The sequence below is a fragment of the Suillus subaureus genome (genome assembly GCF_016647635.1).
Source record: "Suillus subaureus strain MN1 chromosome Unknown BJ212scaffold_39, whole genome shotgun sequence".
NCBI classification, from domain to species: domain Eukaryota; kingdom Fungi; phylum Basidiomycota; class Agaricomycetes; order Boletales; family Suillaceae; genus Suillus; species Suillus subaureus.
Window position 1 is genome coordinate 213,404 of NW_024538595.1, and position 19,430 is coordinate 232,833.

At 48.0% G+C, this 19,430-nt stretch overlaps 6 protein-coding genes across 6 annotated transcripts; 3 read left to right on the forward strand and 3 right to left on the reverse strand.

Moving 5' to 3' along the window:
• Positions 1 to 204: 204 nt before the first annotated feature.
• BJ212DRAFT_666482 (general substrate transporter) lies at positions 205 to 2,576 on the reverse strand. The gene is made up of 7 exons (XM_041343771.1): positions 1,755 to 2,576; positions 1,542 to 1,706; positions 1,226 to 1,489; positions 1,029 to 1,172; positions 623 to 978; positions 327 to 564; positions 205 to 268 (listed from the first exon to the last, which is right to left on the reverse strand). The coding sequence occupies exons 1-6, from the start codon at positions 2,200 to 2,202 to the stop codon at positions 430 to 432; spliced, it is 1,512 nt and encodes a 503-aa protein (XP_041188520.1). The 5' UTR covers positions 2,203 to 2,576; the 3' UTR covers positions 205 to 268; positions 327 to 429.
• Positions 2,577 to 2,714: 138 nt separating this feature from the next.
• Positions 2,715 to 5,447, forward strand: BJ212DRAFT_1303113 (uncharacterized protein; the record flags this gene model as incomplete). The annotated part of the gene is made up of 7 exons (XM_041333368.1): positions 2,715 to 2,849; positions 2,896 to 2,999; positions 3,051 to 3,305; positions 3,354 to 3,540; positions 3,590 to 3,662; positions 3,711 to 3,773; positions 3,829 to 5,447. 7 exons carry the CDS (start codon positions 2,715 to 2,717, stop codon positions 5,445 to 5,447), a joined length of 2,436 nt encoding a protein of 811 aa, XP_041188521.1.
• Positions 5,448 to 6,135: 688 nt separating this feature from the next.
• BJ212DRAFT_1485178 (uncharacterized protein) lies at positions 6,136 to 7,711 on the reverse strand (the record flags this gene model as incomplete). The annotated part of the gene is made up of 2 exons (XM_041340936.1): positions 6,136 to 7,419; positions 7,478 to 7,711. The coding sequence occupies 2 exons, from the start codon at positions 7,709 to 7,711 to the stop codon at positions 6,136 to 6,138; spliced, it is 1,518 nt and encodes a 505-aa protein (XP_041188522.1).
• Positions 7,712 to 8,709: 998 nt separating this feature from the next.
• BJ212DRAFT_1384279 (glycosyltransferase family 2 protein) lies at positions 8,710 to 13,027 on the forward strand. Its single transcript, XM_041336759.1, has 21 exons — positions 8,710 to 8,884; positions 8,937 to 9,023; positions 9,077 to 9,132; positions 9,191 to 10,029; positions 10,080 to 10,187; positions 10,237 to 10,536; positions 10,586 to 10,745; positions 10,802 to 10,884; positions 10,935 to 10,957; positions 11,010 to 11,116; positions 11,221 to 11,281; positions 11,334 to 11,565; positions 11,615 to 11,635; positions 11,689 to 11,825; positions 11,877 to 12,022; positions 12,079 to 12,181; positions 12,240 to 12,264; positions 12,314 to 12,556; positions 12,604 to 12,630; positions 12,687 to 12,815; positions 12,868 to 13,027. Exons 1-21 carry the CDS (start codon positions 8,787 to 8,789, stop codon positions 12,916 to 12,918), a joined length of 3,036 nt encoding a protein of 1,011 aa, XP_041188523.1. The 5' UTR covers positions 8,710 to 8,786; the 3' UTR covers positions 12,919 to 13,027.
• BJ212DRAFT_1384285 (uncharacterized protein) lies at positions 13,028 to 14,301 on the forward strand. Its single transcript, XM_041336760.1, has 2 exons — positions 13,028 to 13,299; positions 13,348 to 14,301. Exons 1-2 carry the CDS (start codon positions 13,090 to 13,092, stop codon positions 14,182 to 14,184), a joined length of 1,047 nt encoding a protein of 348 aa, XP_041188524.1. The 5' UTR covers positions 13,028 to 13,089; the 3' UTR covers positions 14,185 to 14,301.
• Positions 14,302 to 17,679: 3,378 nt separating this feature from the next.
• On the reverse strand, positions 17,680 to 18,570 carry BJ212DRAFT_1449106 (microsomal signal peptidase 25 kDa subunit-domain-containing protein; the record flags this gene model as incomplete). The annotated part of the gene is made up of 4 exons (XM_041338644.1): positions 17,680 to 17,958; positions 18,009 to 18,102; positions 18,161 to 18,321; positions 18,379 to 18,570. The coding sequence occupies 4 exons, from the start codon at positions 18,568 to 18,570 to the stop codon at positions 17,680 to 17,682; spliced, it is 726 nt and encodes a 241-aa protein (XP_041188525.1).
• Positions 18,571 to 19,430: the final 860 nt, after the last annotated feature.

Consider the following 19,430-nt stretch of genomic DNA (forward strand, 5'->3'; position numbering starts at 1 on the left):
CCGTTACGCAGTATTCTGTTACACTTCTTATTACTGACCTCTTCCATCTAATATTTGTAGAAGGGAGTAAGATTTAGGCTAGTGGCAATCTATGGTTACAATCCCATGTTTCATGATTGGTGCTTGTGTCCCGAGGAATCTGCGATTCATCAGTCACGGACACCCGGCCTATCGCTCATTTGCTGGTGTTCAGGGCGCACCTTCCAGCATAGGTTGTATCCATTTTATCACCGTGACCTGACAACGATACGCACTGTGAGAAGCACCACTGGTGGAAAAAACCCCTTTTGAGCTAAATATATCAAGCACGCAGCAAATAACGCGACCTGATTTAATTTGCATTCCGATATGTCAACGTCATGATTGCAAGAATGGCTAGACTTCGCACAAGTTGCCGGTACTACCTGGCCGTACTAAGCACCATCTGTGTTAATTGCTTTCTTTGTCTTCAGTGGTGTTTAATTGATAATTTCTTGACGGGTTATCATCCCCTGCTTCTGAGAAGTGAACCGCCACCTCATCCCCAAACCTCATGTTGATTTCTTCAAGCGAAAGCCCCTTTGTCTGTTTCAATGTCGTCAAACAGTCCAGCAGTAAAGAAATTTGAGCGCGGGAGGCTTACTTCTGGGAAATGTCGCCATAGAATCGTGACATCAATCGCAGTCAAGCAGATAAACATCACGTAATAGTACCATCTGATGGTGGAAAGTGCAGTTGGCCCTGCTTCAAGGAACACCACAGTCGAAAGGAACGTGCCGATCATTGAGAACGCCATTCCCTGCGAGCGGATGTGTGTGGGGAATATCTCAGAGCAGTACACATATGAAGTCGCATCGATGCCTCCCGCGTAGAAGAAGATGAAGCAAAAGATGAAGAACACGCCAAGAGAGTTTCCTACGCGATTATTGGTGCCCACGTATTCGGCCTCCATAGCGCATTCCAGGCCGAGGGTGACCATGCATCCAATCATTCCGATGACTTATACCGGCGTATGAGAAAACGACAACTAAGAGTGAAGTAAAACGTACTGAGGAGGCGCACTCGTCCAACGAAATCCATGACGAAGGACGCAAGGAAGTTTGCCATAGTTGCAACAGTGACATACAGTGCACCGAGGATCAAGACCAATCCCCCGTTAAAGCCCAAGTCGTTATACAAATTGACTATGTAGTCTGTCCCGCGTTGATTAGTTTGCTGACAAGACGGAGAAGAGCATTGGGGGTACTTGAGACAACCATTGCACCAGTGGCTTGGGCAGAATATTGTGTGAAGAACCCAATCATCATCCTTTTACGGTATGATGCCTTGCTATACATCTGGCGGGCACCACCTCCAGTGATCCATGCATGCGAGTCCATTTCTACCTGTTTTACCATTTGATAGAATTCTTTTTGGGCATATGAAACCTTGTTGGTATCCACAATACCTCCGTCGACATGAAGGCGAGAAATAATATCCCAACTTTCTGCATGGCGCCCTTGCATGAGTACTTGATGAATTCATCAGCTGAGGAATCCTAAATATCCAATAATTCAGCTTACACCAACGCGGGGATTCGGGAACCCATGGACTGCAGCAGAACAAGCCAAGAGGAAAGACACATTGGAGGGCAAGAGGGAAGCGCCACTGAAAACTGAGATTGGAAGAATAGAAAGTCCCAACACCAACCCAGCTTGCAATCGCATATCCGAAAACGATCCAAGCACCTTGTATCATGGTCAGATAATTGGTTCGGGTGATAAAACAATAAATACCATGTTGGCCGACAAGAAGGCCACGGGAGGAGGGAGGGGAGATTTCCGCCTGGAAAATAGGTACGAGAACAACCATCATTCCAATCCCACATCCAGTGATGAAGCGTGCTACGAGAAGCATGGCAACATTAATTGAGCCTGCTTGAAGGGCTCCGCCAATAATGCAAATCAGAGCAGCGGTATTCATAGTAATCTTACGACCGTGCTTGTCGCACATGTAACCAACTGTGAGGGCTCCAATAATACCACCAGCAGAGAATAAGCCGCTTATTGAGCCTTCGATTTTGTTCGTATATGAGGCATTGTCAGCGAGACTGAAGTACTGAAGAAAACCAGGCTGTCCGAAGGTATTGGAGATGACACTGAAAGCATAGCCGTATGTGAGACTTCCAAGGGTCAAAACCAAAATAATCCGGATATTAAAGGCAGAATAGTGACCACCGTGCATGGTGAACGTGGCCGGGAGAGTAATGAAGGTACTCCGAATCACTCACGGTGACAAACTTCTTATGTGCTATTAAAAATACCATTTCATGATATGGCAGCAGAGCCAGACAGTGTCAACAAGATCAGCTGAACAGCGGCAAAAGGTATTCTTGGGTTGTTAGACGCTCGGAAAGGAGGAATGTCACTGGACTCAGGCTCCGGCTGGCCGCTGAGAAATTTGCGGCTAGATCGTGCCTCGGCGCAACTTGCAAGCAAGGTCACAAGATCAATGTTACCTACCATAGAATCACAGACCGGGGAGATCTCTAAACAAAGGAAAAGGTATTAGAGGTGGGAGTACTTACCAAGAAGAACAATGTCAAAGACTTGCAGTGGCCATGGCTTGTGGGCACGCGACGTGACTGATTTACATAAAATGAAGAAGTGACAACACGCGTGACATACCGCGTCGTGTTGTTCAGTCAATTTCCCCTAGGAGCCCAAAGGACATCCGCTTTCACCCTTCGCGCCGTGATGTCCGAGTCCATTCCTACCCAATGGATATCGCAGTACATCATCAAAGTTGCCGAAACATGTGGAAAGTCGTTTACTGATGTCCCTGTCGAAGCCATTTCACCTAGCAAGAACAAGAGAGTTCAAATACTCGAAGTACGTGCTTCTACTCATTTTCTACGCTCAATACTGACCGCTGCAGTTTTTAACATACAACCCAGATGCAGCAATATGGGGGAGAGTGTCTGACAAGGAATACAGTATTCCCGTGTGTTTTACTAAAGACGCTGTGTTGCAATATATGAAGTGAGTTTCATGCTTGGCTCTTGTCGACTGCTGTTCGACGTATTGCTGCAGGGATTTGCAAGGTCGCAGGCTCACAGAAGCGAAACATGCCATCTTTATCATAGGGAAATTTCGCCCCATCTTCGTACAAATTCCTGTTGGGAACAATCGTTCGAATTTGAGCGAGGATTGTCATATAGCTCTAGAAGTTGGTGTTGTTAAGTTTGTTGGCTCTGGTTTAGGTGTTTTCGGCTCCCCGCAGGATGTTGAAATGAACTCTCAAGTGAAGGCATGGGTTCGCGGACTCCGACGAGGTGGTAATGGTGGGTAAGTGTCAATAATTTTTTGTAACGAGCACTTTCTGAAATGCAACAGGGATGTCTTGAAGTGTGATAAACAAAATGCAGCAGATTCACAACTCCAAGAATGTCCAGTCATCAGCCATGTGGAGGCACCTCCCGCACTTCAGGCTCGGGAACCAGAACGTAATTCACCCCATATCGCGCCAAAACGTCCTGTCCGAAGGGCCGATCTGATGAGGGAATACCGCAAGCGCTTTGCGGTAAGTATGTGGAATTCGTGAAAATTCGTTATTGAACTGTGTTTATCAGCATGCCGAGAACGATATCTGGACATGTACAATGAAGCCTCCCGTTGATGACAAAGTGCAAACCCTCACCGGTGGTATGCATGCAGCTTGATACATTCCTCATAAGCTTAATTTAAGCGTAGAACAACCTCAAATGGGCCAGCTGCTTGTCGAAGAGTGTATACCTCCTGATACAGTGATCGTTGGTAAGCCCCGTATCGCAACCAAAATGTATCAGCAGGAGCGTTGACCGAAATACAGTCGCAAGGCCTCAACCCTGTACCCCGCCGCGCATACGTACACCTGAGCAAGACATAAATCAGCAGACTACACCCGGAGTCTCAGAATGGCCTTCATCTGCGCCCGGAAGCCCTGCTGGAGTACTGCCATCTCCGGCTCACGATGGAGACGATAATCTTCCAAATGACCACGCAAACGCAGAAGCTCCTGCGGAGGAAAACGGTTCCCTCCACGAACCCTCCACACCCCCTACTACTTCGCCCCTTCGCCCGCCCACACCCGCGCAGCGTATCAGACGGCCAATTCTTCCTCCGTCCCCTTCAGTTTCGTCCCCCATACCTGCGCCACCTTCCCCACTTCCTATACTCATTCGTAGAAACATAAAGCGAAGAGTTCCTCACCCTGGTGTGACGCCGTTACCTCCCGATCACTCAGGTCCAACTCAGATTCTTGTCCCCAATTCTGATACTTCGGGCACTCAATCTCAGTCTCAATCTCAACCACAGTCGGAACCTCCATCGCAACTGCTCTCCCAATCACAGTCACATCGACCTCCGTTTCCATCCCAGCTGACGCAAGAATTCAAGCCAGGACCGACGTCAACACCGGCTGCCGTCAAGCAGGGTGTCTCAGGCACAGGGCGTGGAACTTCGGTGATGCCTCCAGGCGACCAACTCGAAAGTCATTGGGGTGGTGATCATGCTTCTTCTCCAGGTGTCATCAGTTGGGACGTTCATGAGAAACTTGGCCATGACGGTCATCAACCGTCCGACACCAATCCAGATGCGCATCAAGTCCTACAACAATCGACGGCGGAAAATCCTGACATGATGGATGTTGACGCGGTCAATGGTGTCAAAATTACCGCTGTTGTGCCTACCACACCCCCACAAGCACCCGAAGACCCATTGGACGAATACAAACTCATAAGGGACACTTCACCGCAACCCTCCAATTCGTCTATGCATTCCTTGTTCTCTGGTTCCCCTAGTCTTTCACTATCCCAGTCCGAAGTCATACCCTCCGTTATACAAACGGCCTCCCCACTCCCAGGCGAACCAACAAGCCGGATCCCTTCACATGATGCAGAGGCTTGGAAGGCACCCAGTTTCATGAACTCTTGGAAGGGTAAAGGCAAGGCTACAGAAGTGCTTGACAAGACATCCGAGACGCACAAAAGAAGACGGGCGTCGCGCACATCTTCGTCTCCACTCGCTTCTCACAAGCGCAGAAAAGTTGTGGCGGACGAAACGCTGGAACCTAGACTCGCAAGGCCTGTCAATAAAGACGAAAGAGCAAGATCCACCGTCCCAAATGGCAAGGGGAACCACGCCATCACATTGGATATCATGGAGTCACACAAAGAGAGTCCAAGCATCAAGCAATCATCGTCGTGTAGGATATCCAAAGATTTAAGCCAAGTACTGGACGCGTCGTTCTCTCGGAGCATCAACAAGAAGCGCAGGACGCGTTTAATGGGCTACCAGGTCGACTTTGAGGATATTCCTGCCAAAGCTGAATCTTCAAGTCCAATGATGAACCTGGGACGTTGTCGTACCATGTTACTGCGAAGCGGAAGAATACGGACGCTTGGCGACAAGGTGACCAGAGATGGGAGTATATATATTATGTCTGATTAATTCAATATCCATGATGTTGTCGGATGGAGTGGGATTAAAGTAACCAGCTTTAATGTTAATGACTATCTTGTGATTGGTTCACACCGTGCTTGTACTAAGTAACACAGTACTAGCAGTTCTTCAAGGTAGTATAGGCTTCGAGAATGACTACATTGTTCTGCTTCAATCATTATCGAGTTAGCGGAGTACGGAGTCACGTTCAACGATCTAGTGACTGCTGGGACCCACGCTGCCGACAACGGTCAAAGTACCCATGATAGACGATACCCACTGTCATAATTTTTGCACCTGGATTTCAGAGATGTTTGTGGTTGTTAGACGACGGGCCTGCTAATCACCAACCCAGGTCCTGGCAAAAATTCTCTGTCGCACTCATGCACACTTCTTGAAATGAGAGCGCTTGATCTCTACATTCAAACCTGCGCCCAGTAATTAACTTCTGCACATCGCCCGATGTCAAGACCCCTCTAGGACACAGGAAAAACGAGCGCTGGACCGATGATGCAGCCAATGCGGCTGTGCACAACATGATGTTGTGGCTGCCAGTCTGTAGTGGGAAACAGTAGGTCTATTAGTCAACAAATCATACTTAACACATGAGCGCATCGTCATGTACTTCGACGCAACATTAAAACATAGCGCATTTTAGGCAGAGGACGACAATTCCCCGAATGAGTGTCTCCCACACTCAGGATTTCGCGACTGTTGGTGTGATATCGCAACCAACAATCACAGAAGATTTAAGATAATTGAGATGCTTGTTGACCTCGTCCCATTCCTTCTGGAAGACCATGCTGGCGTTCCAATGGTCCCGCCGGGTTAGAATTCGGTCGACGCAAGGGAGGACGAAAAAGATGATGCGAGCGACAGCTTCTGCATCCGCTACATCAGACTGGGTCAAGTCCAATTTCTGTAGGGTGGTATGTTGTAATATCTCGGCTGCAGGATCGATATCGATATTCACGGCATCCATTAATATGCGCAGCGTATGCAAGTGGGGACACAGGGGGAGCGCTGCAAATAGTCCCCGGAATGTAATTGCAGGTGGCATCTGCGAGTCCACCAATTCCAGCGAGCGGATGTGCGGCCAACTTGACATAACTTCCAAAAGAAGGTCATTGTCAATGTGGATGCAGTAATGCAGATTGAGCCGCACAGTCCGGAGATGGGTGAAACAAAGAAGATGTGTAACCGTTGTCAAAGAGTCGCACGAGGGCTCATGAACTTTTGGAACATGGGAGGCTATGCTAATGTGTTCGAGGGTCTCCTGTGCTTTGCACTGGGATAGCGCACGACAGAGTTGCTCAACCTCTGCGCAAGGCAAAACATCGGCAACCATTTCAAGCTCTTTGAGCGAGGGGAATTCTGAATGTTGCATGACCGTGATAGCGTACGCAGCCGTGTTTACATTGAAAGAAAGAGTCGTGACGTTGAGGAAAGGTGCGAAATTGACTATATCCCGGTTTAATGACCAACGAGAAGCACTGCGCGGTTCACGGACTGACACTTTGAGAAGGCTAGGGAGGTCGGAGAGGTGTTTCCATGCTTCCCAGTCGAGAGGCAGACAGGACAGAGTTACGAGCCGCTTGCACAAACGGACACTGTCAGACAGAAGGGTTCGATCATCTGCTGACTGCCGCTCCCATTCAGGAATCTTGAGAGATAAGTGCTCCAAAGCAGCACAACGAGTTGCAAGAGATTTCAATTCCGGATTAATGACTGATAGGACACAACGGCGCAACGTAGGGGACAGAAAGAGATACAAGTATTTATGTTGAAGACGTCGAACTATAAAGGCCAGTGACAGCAGTCTCGGAAACATGCATGTCTCGATGGGGAGTACAGCGAAAAGGTGGAGATCCTCGCTGCATGATATACATAATGAGCGCACACGGGCGGCGTGATCCAGAAATTGGTGGGCTTCGTGCTCAGATAATGGTTCCACTCCTTCAGACCAGTCCCAGGTAAGCGGCTTTTTGGAAGCTCAGTGAACCGATAAACAGGAAGAAGTACGACTAGCCCAGACTGACCTTTGAACCACTAGGATATATCAATCGATATAGCCTCGGTACACAGCCTAGCAGTGGTATTATCCCATCCAAATCAGCCCAAAGCAAGTCCATCGCGGGCTCGTAGAAAGCTTTGCATGTCCTGGCAAGCGCTTCAAGGGATGCTTTCTTGCCAGCATGCCGTGAGCCCCGATTCTCATTCACATGCGCAAATATCTCCGAGAGGATTTCGGAAATAAGCAGAGCCTGATGCATGAGTTGTGCTGGTGCGTTGAATCGTCGTTGCCAAAGCAAGTTCCCTTTAGGGAGTGGCGCGCACAACATACATGTACAAACAGCCTTAGAAGGTACGGTCCAGTCGGTACTACATACTAAGAATGATCTTACCTGATAACTGGCGCATAAACAGTGTGCAATGAAGGCAAACCGACACAATAGCTGTCCATGGCCTGTATTGTTGGTGAAGCCTTGAAGACTTTGATCTCATATCCAACATGACTCAGGTGTCGCGCAACGTTTTCCAACTCTTGTGCAACATAGTCGAGTTGTGTGAGTATAGTAAAACATTTTGATACGAAAGGAGGCCCCTGGTCTAAGTCCTGCACCTCATCTGAGAGGTCATCGAGATTGTGCCAAACCGAGCGGATTCGCGATTTTCTTTTTTTCTGCAAGATGGGGGCATGCCTTTAGGTTATATGTCGACAGCATATTGAAGTCACGTTTCACACAACCTCATGGTGAGGTGTCCATCAATTCGGATAGATTATGGAGCTGTAAGTGAGCAGGAAGGTGGTCAATTCACTTACAAAAAAATCGGATGACGTCCTGTCAAGCAGAATCCTGAATCCTGAAAGCTGAGTGCTCATAACGAATCGAGAAGCAAGCTGGCCCCTTTAAGCTGGCCATAAGCAAAAATTTATATCCCAGTGAAAGACGGTGATGGTGCACAGAAAGAACATAGAAAAGCACCTATGTGTCGGGGACGACAAAGTTTAATCATGTGTCAACTCGGACTCGGATGAGCACTATAATCTGACGGCAACAAAAGCACGGTTATCGTGAAGTTCTCCACGAGCATGTATCAGGATCTGCAAGCAGCGGTGTAATCGTGATTCGTTCGGATTCATAGAGTCCTAGTCAGGACTCAGATGTGGTTGCTTTTCAAGGCCATGAAAACTATTTTTGTGGCGCAGCTTACTTGCGAGCACGTGACCAAGACGCGACACGAACCTGTCACAGGCACGTCACATCTTGTTACATCGCCCTTGAACATTTGCATCACAGCACGCATTTTGATTTAACAGCTCAACGACCATTTAAGACACCACGAATGAAGCGCGCAACTTCTCGTAAACCAGTACCAAGCGTATCAGATGGCGTCACCGGGGATGCCGACTATCAACGTCCACTCATAAGTCCAAACAACTCGTGAGTGCTCAGTGCACTAACAAACGAAGAACATATTGATGCATATGCACAGTGTGGACGCATCATATGCATCCATTGATCAACAAGTGGATGAAACGCTCGTTCGCCATTCAGTCGATTCGCACAAATCTGTAAACTGGTAATGTCCTAGTATCGTACTACGAAGTCACATCTGACTGTGCGCGAAATCAGTGAAGGATACTTTGAGCAAAGTGCGACAACAAACAGATCTATCTCTTCTGATTCTCGTCCACCTCCAGAAAGGTATCAACCGGGGCAGCTACTTCCAACGATAATGACCTGGAGAAACATTAGATCTTGAGGAGTCGTACACAGCTGATGAACCTACATCTTCGCAGGGTCATGACCCTTTCTCAGACCACCACGCTACCACACACACTCATCAGCAAACTCCTTACACTCAATTGTCCCCAGCACGAGGACTCCCTCAACCACAATCGAATACGTCACACGAACACCTCGTCGCCACTCCTTTCAGCTCTACCCCCACTATCTATTCGAATTATGGCACAGGGCGATCCCCTGGACTCAACAGTTCCGTCGATCATTTCCAGCACGACACCGAAGCATATGCATCGGGTAACTTCACTCGCTCCTTCTACCGTCCCCCGAGATCACGGTCGCCCACTCCGTTCATGGATGAAGATTACAAACTTGATTCCAACAACAATACTCATTATACAGGATACTCTCAAGCTCGCGAGTATAACCCTTACGAAGACGAGAAGACAGTGTACAATGACGAGTATGATATCTCGCAGTATGCTGACGTTCCCGGCACCGAAGAGTACTATGATGATGGTGAAAAGACGCCTGATGCTTCAGTTGGATATCAAGAATCAGAGACACCTATTGAGACCCGTCATTTTGGACCTGCACCCGTCGGGCGCGTTCGTAGACGCCTGAAAAAGAAACGGGTGCAGCTGACAAATGGCAATCTCGTCGTAGACCTCAATGTACCTCCAAAGCTCGTTCTCCCCTACAGAGGGGAGCCAGAGATGACTAAGACGCGGTACACAGCGGTTACTTGTGATCCCGACGATTTCGAGAAAGAGAAGTTCTTTCTACGACAGAACGAGAATGGCCGCACAACTGAGTTGTTTATTGTTATCACTATGTATAACGTGAGTTCAAGGATGGTTTAGACATCTACTTTTTAAACCTGTTATTGCAGGAAGATGAGGTCCTCTTTTGTAGGACCTTGTATGGAGTGATGCGCAATATAGCGCATCTTGGCTCGCGCAAGAATTCCCAGACATGGGGACCTGATGCCTGGAAAAAGGTGATCATCCCGTTGTCCTATGCTGCTTTACCCTTTTCATATCCTCTAGGTCGTCGTTTGTATTGTGGCGGACGGCCGCAAAAAGGTCCACCCACGTGTGCTTGACTGTTTGACGCTCCTTGGAGTTTATCAGCCTGGAGATCATATGAAGAACAAAGTTAACGACAAGGAAGTCACCGCGCATCTATTCGAGTACACGGCTTCCTTTGCATTGGATCCGAACCTTCACTTCAAGTATCCAGATAAGGGCATCGTGCCAACGCAAATTATGTTTTGCATGAAGGAGAAGAACCAGAAAAAGATCAATAGTCATCGGTGGTTCTTCAACGCCTTTGCACCCATGTTACAGGTAAGCGATGGTGTCATTAAATACAGTGTAAAACTCACTGTATTCTCAGCCTAATATCTGCGTGTTGCTCGACGTCGGAACACGCCCAGGCAATAACAGCATATATCGGCTGTGGAAAACATTCGACGTCAACTCAAACGTTGGTGGTGCTTGTGGTGAGATCGCAGTATACAAGGGCAAGAACTGGCAGTACTTGCTGAATCCCCTGGGTTTGGCATTTCTTTCATTTGACAATGATGCTTCTTGACATTTAGTGTCTTCCCAGTCGCGGCTCAAAATTTTGAGTACAAGCTCAGCAATATTTTGGATAAGCCAACGGAAAGCATGTTCGGTTACATCAGTGTCCTGGTATGCTAATGTGCTGAGTCTACCGTGAATGATGTAACTGATAATCACAGCCTGGCGCTTTTTCTGCTTATAGGTATACTGGAGTCGCTAGCTATCAATGGTGCTTATCTTATAGCTTTTCATAGGTATATTGCCTTGGCAAACAACAAGGACGGAACAGGTCCTTTAGCTTCTTATTTCAAAGGCGAAGTTCTTCATGGCCACGACACTGACATATTCACATCAAACATGTGTATGTCTTTGCATCGGGCTCCTTTGTAAACTTCTCTAATGTTCGAACGCAGATCTTGCAGAAGATGTATGCCTCCCTGCTTCCGGATGATACTATGTGCTGAGATTGTTTCAACCCACAGCGTATCCTTTGTTTTGAGCTCATAGCGAAAGCAAATTCGAACTGGTAACGCTCAATTTGTCACGGCTTTATACTCCTGACTGGTTGATTTCAACAGGGTGTTGAAGTATGTCAAGGGTGCCATTGGTGAAACCGACGTGCCAGATGCGTTACCAGAGTTCATCAGCCAGCGCCGGCGATGGCTAAATGGTTCGTTTTTTGCAGCGGTATATGCTGTGGCACACGTAGGGCAAATTATGCAGTCTGGGCACAGTTTCAGCCGAAAGGTGACCCTCATGATCGAGACCGTTTATAATATCATCAACCTGGTATTTTCATGGTTTGGGATTGTGAGTATTCCATAGTTGCCCAGATGAAATGTCGACTGACAAGTGTCAGGGAAACTTTTACCTGTTTTTCGTCAGTTTCAAGGTCAATTGTGATCAGGTGCAGACATTAAGTCATTTTCGCAGGTCGTCCTGAGTTCGTCATTAGAAGACAAGTCCTTTGGTGTGCCCTCCATCAAATATTTCAATGCCGTAGTTCAGTACTTTTTGGCTTCAATAATCATCGCCTGCTTCCTCCTGTCCATGGGGAACAAGCCTAAAGCGTAGATGTTTTTTTCGACGTCCAAGCTGTGTTGATGTTGACATCTAGACAGGGCTCATCGCAAATACCTGCTAGCCTCACTTTTCCTGGCGGTCCTGATGGTGTACCTCATCATTGCATCTGTGCTATGTGGTGTAGCTGCATACAGCCAGGCCGGTGGAGGCGTGGTCCTTCTGAGCGTGGCGATAACCTACGGAGGTGAGTATCATTTGCTACGCTGTCCTTTTGCTTGTGATCAACTTCGATCTGCGCAGTGTATATGCTTAGCGGCCTCCTGGCGTTCGACCCATGGCATATGCTTACCAGCTTCGTGCAATACCTTCTACTGAGTCCGACATACGTGAATATCTTGAGCATGTATGTCGTCTTTCATTGACTCGATTGTAAGCGTAATATTCACTAACACATCCAAAAGATACGCGTTCTCAAACCTCGATGATGTAGGTTAGAGTCTGCACTAGTCGGGCATATAATCTGACGGCAGCCTAGATATCATGGGGCACGAAACAAGATGCGGTTCCAGACGCGGACCTCGGTGCTGCAGTACAAGACTCTCATTCTCAAGTAGATATTGCTATGCTTGCCGAAGCTGCAGACGTGAACGGTATCTATGAGGAGTCAATTGATAACCTGAAATACCGGAAACCTGCAAATAAAAACAAGGATAAGGTAATCACAGAGCGAGAGCGAGAAATGGCAGCTATCGACTACTACGCCAACGTCAGAACCAATGTGAGTTGATTTCATTAATTTAAGAACTGGAGGTTAACGTTTCATAGGTACTGTTGGCTTGGGTGTTGTCGAATGTGAGTCCGTCGAATCGAATTTTAGACCATGTGTTGATGAAATGTCTTCTTGGCAGGGCGTACTCTTGCTCATCATTCTCTCCGGTTCCAATTCATCAAGCACTTTCAATCCAGACGCAGGCGTATCGCGGACGAAGGCATATCTAATGTTTATCCTTTCGTTTGCGGCAATCACTAACTCAGTGGTGTGTATTCCATGCTTGCCTAACCGGACGAGAACTCAAATTTGAATTACAGCGGCTCGTTGGCTCAACCTTATATCTGCTAACGAGGATATTCACCGCATGACCGAGCGGATATTATAGTAGAAGGTGTATCATTATTTTGAATATGTAGTCAAGTTTTGTCTCCAATCATGTGTGCGAAAATTTTAGTTATGTAGCGATCACGGATTCATCGGGGAGTGTTTGTCATGCGGTGTCACGCGGTCTTGTCACTTCAGCTTCATTCTCGACCGCGATGTCGGAATACTGGGTGTCGCATAAACGTTACCACTGCAAATATTGCAATATTTATATAGCAGATGACGTCCCATCTAGGCAGCACCACGAGAATGGAATGCGCCATAAAGGCAATGTCGAACGCTTTGTGCGCGGGCTGTACAAGGCTGGTGAGAAAGCCGTGAAGGATAGGGACGAGGAGAAGCGTGAGATGGAGAGGATTAGCAAAGTGCGTTAATATGCAGTTTCCAGTTTCATTCGCTAATTTATACTTCAGGTCGCAGCCGCGGCATATGCTCAGGACGTAGGTGCTGGACTTGGGGGAGTCGGATCATCTTCACGTGATGCTCCCGCTGCAGCACCTGCGCCAAAGATGCCTCCAACGAAACCAAGCAATCCGTATGCTAACTATTCAACGGCTGCATCGTTGGGATATGCTGATCCTGATGCGGAGCGAGCTAAGGCAGAGGCAAATATAAGGCAGACGATGGGTGTCGCAGGAGAGTGGCAGTTCGTTCAGAATTATACGTCGGCGTCTCCTGCACCGGTACGGAGTGAGGTCCCAAGCGTGTCAGGAGATGCAAACGGAGAGACGGCAGGGTCTTCTGAGGGTGACAGGAAACGTGAAGCACCGGTGGACGATATCGAGGACGAGCGTGTTTTCAAGCTGAGGAAGAAGAGGGTCGACATTGGATTGGGAGAATTATACGACCCGGGACTTATACCTATCAAGTTGAAAGTGAAGAAAGAGGAGTCGACGGAACCGCAGCCTGCTTCATCGAAGGCTGCTGTCGACGATATCAAAGTCGACACTCAGGACGCGCCACCTGCCGATGCGAAGGTGAAGATAGCATGGAAACGCGCAGCGTTTCAGCCGGCAGCCGACGAGCCTGCCTCTGACGGTGTGAAGGCAGACTCTGGTGGGGGAGGTGTTCCAATGGTGCAACCCGAGGAGTCTGGAGTTGCTAAAGAAGAGGTCCTTGCTGCCAAGATTGAACCAGAGCCTCAAATACCACCAGAACCCGTAAAAAAGGAAGAAGCATCCCCCCCTTCTCTAGAGGTTGCTGCGTCCACAAGCCTCTTTCGCAAACGCAAGCTACCCACGAGACGTTAGTTGTTGATTTTAGAGGACTAATCCGTGCCGGATTTCGCCTTCAAGGTCTGTAATGTAGTCTCACTGTGTATGTATGTTAACTCTTTAGAAATGTAGAAAGGGAAGCGGAACCGTGCGGCATATTTTGATTTAACATTGCTTGTTGTCAGCATGGAGGTATGACTTCTTCTCGATACCGGTCGACTGGCTTACATTAACTCTTTTTCGTGCACAGGAACGACGAGTGTTACCTGGCCCAAAATATGCAATATCTCTTATGCTATGTTCTCACCAGTCGCCCGCATAGGGCGGTCGCAACCTCAACTGTGACATATGGTTAACGTCATACATTTTGATTTGTATCGGGGCAAATTCGTCCCAGAATCCCTCCTAGGTCCCAACAACCCTTACCAAATCGTTGCCGTAGGTTGGTGTAATAACGATTGCGGCAGGTTGCCGTTTGGTACCACCGAACGCAGTATCCGTTTTCAAGGTCTTTACAACGTCGTTAGCCATGTTCGACAGGACATACGTATGCAAATAACTTGCGCGACCCTTGGTCTCTGGGAAGAATAACATAAAGCGAGTCGAGCGTATCATTACGATTTTGGGATTTGACGTACGAACTGAGAGTAACGCAGCAAGAGAAACTCTGGCAAAGATTAAGTACGCCATCCCTCCTACGTTCAACATTATCGGCGTAACGAGCCCAACCACACTAAAGTCCATCAATACCAAAAAGACGAAGGAGGGTGATAGAACCACGCAAAAGTTCGGTAACCACGTGGTCAATGGCTGGACCGGAGGTGTAACGGAAAGATCTCACTGGAAAATTGAATTACTGGCGAATGCATCAAATCCTTGAAGAAGGTGAAATGAGCCCTCGCTCCGTCCAATCGGAGCCCATGAGTGAGAGAAGTTGACGTCGTAGACAATTACGAAGACTGTAAAACAGTTTATCATGTTTTGTAGGGTAGTTACAATGCACCTACCAAAACTTACCGGGAGACGTGGCGCCTGGAGTATACCACCGACACAGTTACATGTGCGAACTCCATCCGAGCTCCACCCCGGGTAGAGCAACATCTATAGCTCGGAGTCAGGATCAGTGTCACGCTCAGATCCAGGTTGGAAACATATGATGCCCAATATATTGCTTACAATCAATGTCAGCTAATATCTACAAATTGTAAGGACGTGCTGTAGCCTCCCTCCACCCAGATCCGCTGCTCCATCCCAGCCTTCGTCGAACGCGCTCGCCCCGTTCGCAGCACATATCCACGTAATATCCAGGGGTCCATCACTTCAATTTACACTGGTTTTAGCCGTCAGGATCTTATTCACAGCAATCCATCCATCATCAGAATGTTCAAATGGGGGTGGCACGGGTGTGCGGGGAACAAGCTAGTGGAAGAAACGAACACCCTCCAACTTCGGCAGCAATCTAAGCAGTATATAGGCCACAGCGCAAGGATCGCTGATCGGAGACATTCCCACAGGAAGCATAGTGATATTCTCATTTGGAGTGGTTTCAAAAAAGAAGGGATCGCTGTCGTAGTTGACCGGAGCTGCGCAAAAGAACATTTGAACGGTGTGCAAGCACGGGCAATGTTGGATGAGATGGACGAGTGCTGTAAAGGTCATAGATAGCGGGATTAGCCGACCAGCTGCACCTCCAAAGTGGAATAGCTCGAGCTGAGGCCAGGATTGTGCGAGTGTCTTGAGTGAGGCGTCGTTAATGGCCAAAGTATAAATGTACTCGAGCCGCAATTCCTTCAAGCGATTAAATGGCAGCAACGGGGCAACCACGTTAGAGCACGTAGCTGCGACTGGCGGTGTCTCCACTGATATATTTGAGGTCGAGCTCAAGCTCGACGCCAAGTGTCTCAAAAGCACACTCTGAGGGAGATGATGAGGTTGAGGATATGCAGTGGATCATACGGGACTTCTGGATCATAGCTTAAGTCATTATAATCGACGTACACCATCGCTAATCGACAGGAGGGCAGACGGACACTCCTGAGAAAGTGTCCGGCAACGGCGATGTATTGTATCAATACAGTGAGGTGTACTTGATCGAGTTGGGGGATAATAGTTGGAGTGGGGTTGGATTGCACTTCGTGGGTGTTCAGTCTGAAGTACAGAGACTTGAGGGCCGGTAAAGAAGCCAAGCGAAGAAACTCTCGTGGACTGTGTAAAAACGGGAAAGCTCCCGTAAGCCAGATAGAGCTTTATAAGTTGTGTCTGCACTTTCTGCAGAACCACCGACACATACCATTGAATTCCTGAATAGATGGACATCGACTTCCGAGGGAAGCTAACGCCGCAGGTTGGGTAAACGAGGGGGATGTTAATGGAAGGCCCACCCGGATTGATGTGATAGTTGGCCCAAGGAGGGTGCACAATAGCGGAAAGAAGTATTCTCGATCGTCCAACCAACGCAAATGACGAAGGTTTGGGAAGAGGGGTGTGGGTGATGATCCGGACATGAGTACTTCCATGTCATGATTGTTTGTCATGTCTAGCTGAGAGCCAGTGACCGTAAAGAAGTGGACACGTGGTGCATATTGATACATGAGCCTCCATGCTCCGGCTAGGAGAGGTCTTTGGATTTAAAATTTCTGAGTATTCAATATCATGCGAGTTATCTCGTTGTAGAAAAGGCCTCTGAATCCAACGTGACCTTCCGACCCAGCGAGGGCCAAGTCAGAGACACTACCGCCGGTCCCACCCTCTTGCTTGGACTCGATCGGATTTGAACGCGGTGATTGAGGTATGTTCTTCTACTTGGAGCACGTATTGCAAGGACTCACTGAGGAGGGAACTGATATTCAGGTTTAAAACATGCCGCGCCTTATAACAGGATAATTAACTCTCGTTTTCAACCTTTCGATCTGCCAGATCAGAAAGATTTGATAACCAACAAGGAAACTCCACTTACTCCCCCATACTCGCACGATCATCTTACTTTGGTCTGTGGTGAGCAGGGGAGAAAGAGACCGCGAGAAGTTGCTCTGCGCGAGCCCACGGGGATTCGGAGTCCACCGTTCGACTCGTTGGATGTCTCATCCCTCTTGGACATGGACAAGTCAGAGAATGGTCTTGAGCAGCCATACCAATGCTACATCGGCATAAATGGAGAAACCGTGGACATGTAGTGGGAGTTGAGGTCTAGGCCCGGGAGTGATGAACGTTGGTCTCGGTGATAGCCTGACTACAACGGTGCTAAATGGAGTCGCGCTGCCACGTAATGATGCACGAATCACGCTCATGAGATCTATGTATGCTGAGAATTCAGATACCGTCCCAATAATACTAGTGGCTGCACGAGATGAAGCGCGAACGAACTAGTGGTAACCAATAGTATGACCGACTTCAGGCGCGCGCAGCATGCATGGATGTTAGCATTCACGCATGGTCGTCATCAAGGAGAATTTTGTTACATAATGTCAGCCGTCTCTCGCATCGATTACAAGAACACAACCTTCAAGCATAACAATGAAAGGCATCTACAAATCACGCTCCCTTTCCTTCCATTACTGCCTCTACCAGCTCCCCGATCCATCGCTCAAATACCTCCTGTGCCATCACGCCCTTTTCATCGAAGAAGGCTGAGTACTGTTTGGCTTCGTGTGTTCGGCCCTTCGCAAGTAGTGATTTTCCCCCTGATGTAGACTGTACATAATTAATGGAAAGTGAATATGATGGTGAGTTTGTGGGGCTCGGCTTGAAAGATAATTTAGAGGACGGCACTGGGAGCGTGCGCGAGGAAATCGTTATCCGTTCTGTTATTATCTAAAGAGAAATAAGCGGAGTGAAAGATGGAGTAATTGTTTTAGACTCACTCTCTTTGAGAAGGTTTTCCGTCGACCGACAAAGATGGTATCACCCTCCACGAAGTAGGAGTATAGTGTCTGAAGGGAGGTGAGGACGAGGTAGCTGTGATGCGGGGTATTTCAATATATAAAAATCGCGATGTTTTATAGTGAACGCTTACAGTATGAAACCAACCCAGACTCCTAGCTTCGACTTTTCGAAGTCAGTTTTCCACCCATAAAGTCCCGTAGCTGCTGCTGTGAATACGCCTGCCCATCCCAAAGCCAATCGCACATCGGTATGAAGATGTATTTGTTTAAATAAAACAGGTCTGGATAGGTACTGCGATGGTGGGCGACGTGAGCCGTTTTACAAAGCCTCAATAAAAAGGTTACATACCCGTTTGAGGGCATCATCACACGCATTCTTGAGCTCAGACGGGCTGTAGTTGTTGACCTTGACAACCTCGCGCTCCTCCAGAGGGACACTTACACTCAAGGGACCGGGTAGTGAAGAAACAACTGAACTTGGACGGCGCGCTGGTGCTGAAGGTGCTGGAGAAAGTCCTTTAACGTCCTTTCGGGGTGCCATGGTGGTACTGGACAAAGAAAAAGGCGTCGAACGTGAGCGGTAAGCTTAAACCTGCTAAGTACTACTTGAAGGACGTGTCACTGTAGACATGTGGGAAAATACTTCTTTAATCGTATGAGCCCAACTCCAATGCTTGACGCCCAACATGAATTTCCCTTGCGTTTTTATGAGTATCGCATGCGCTTAACAGTCGCCAGTCATCTCCACTCCAGCAGATTGATGTCACTTCCTTTGTATGACCCATCCATTTCACGATGACATAGCCTGCGCCATTGCCCCATGACAACACTCAGTACTCAACCGTCATCATTTTCCCAAACCATTGACAACGTTATGGTCTACACGTATACAGCTCCTTCGTCCCGCCACTCCTATCTATCTATTTCCCAGTCTTCAAGTTCCATACCCGCAGCAAGTCGTTTAAACAAGTCATCATTTCCGTCTTTCGCATGTATGATGTCATCAATGAAATGGGTGTATCCTTCAACTTTCTGGGCTGGGCGTTATCGCTGATGTCCTCTGCGGGGGTGAAGATTTAATGAACTACTGGGCACATCCCCGTCTCAGCTTTTATCCAACAAAATCCACAATCGTTGAGGACGAGAACTGGTTCTTAGAAAGACTGACCCGCGGACGCAAGGGCGTGAGGAGCATTTGTCAATTCAGAATGAGTATACTGGAAATTCGAACTGGTCTTTTTAAATTTGTCATAATCTACGCGTTCGTTTCAAATCTTACTATGTGCAACATACGGCAGGAACGACTTTTGTTTGATCTGGCTAGGGGAGACAAAGGCTGTACATGCAGCTGACGCGCCCGAAGCTTGTTTGTGACCATGAATCGCATTTCGTGGACCGCAC

What these genes read in the sequence shown, in the direction of transcription:
- BJ212DRAFT_666482 (XM_041343771.1), bottom strand. Translation starts at nt 2,202, where the DNA reads ATGCACGGTGGTCACTATTCTGCCTTTAATATCCGGATTATTTTGGTT. An exon ending in TGGTGCAATGGTTGTCTCAA is followed by an intron (nt 1,173 to 1,225) that starts GTACCCCCAATG and finishes AACGCGGGACAG; the next exon opens with ACTACATAGTCAATTTGTAT. An exon ending in TATGGCGACATTTCCCAGAA is followed by an intron (nt 565 to 622) that starts GTAAGCCTCCCG and finishes ACATTGAAACAG; the next exon opens with ACAAAGGGGCTTTCGCTTGA.
- BJ212DRAFT_1384279 (XM_041336759.1), top strand. Translation starts at nt 8,787, where the DNA reads ATGAAGCGCGCAACTTCTCGTAAACCAGTACCAAGCGTATCAGATGGC. An exon ending in TCGGTTACATCAGTGTCCTG is followed by an intron (nt 10,885 to 10,934) that starts GTATGCTAATGT and finishes TGATAATCACAG; the next exon opens with CCTGGCGCTTTTTCTGCTTA. An exon ending in CGGCAATCACTAACTCAGTG is followed by an intron (nt 12,816 to 12,867) that starts GTGTGTATTCCA and finishes TTTGAATTACAG; the next exon opens with CGGCTCGTTGGCTCAACCTT.
- BJ212DRAFT_1384285 (XM_041336760.1), top strand. Translation starts at nt 13,090, where the DNA reads ATGTCGGAATACTGGGTGTCGCATAAACGTTACCACTGCAAATATTGC. An exon ending in AGATGGAGAGGATTAGCAAA is followed by an intron (nt 13,300 to 13,347) that starts GTGCGTTAATAT and finishes TTTATACTTCAG; the next exon opens with GTCGCAGCCGCGGCATATGC.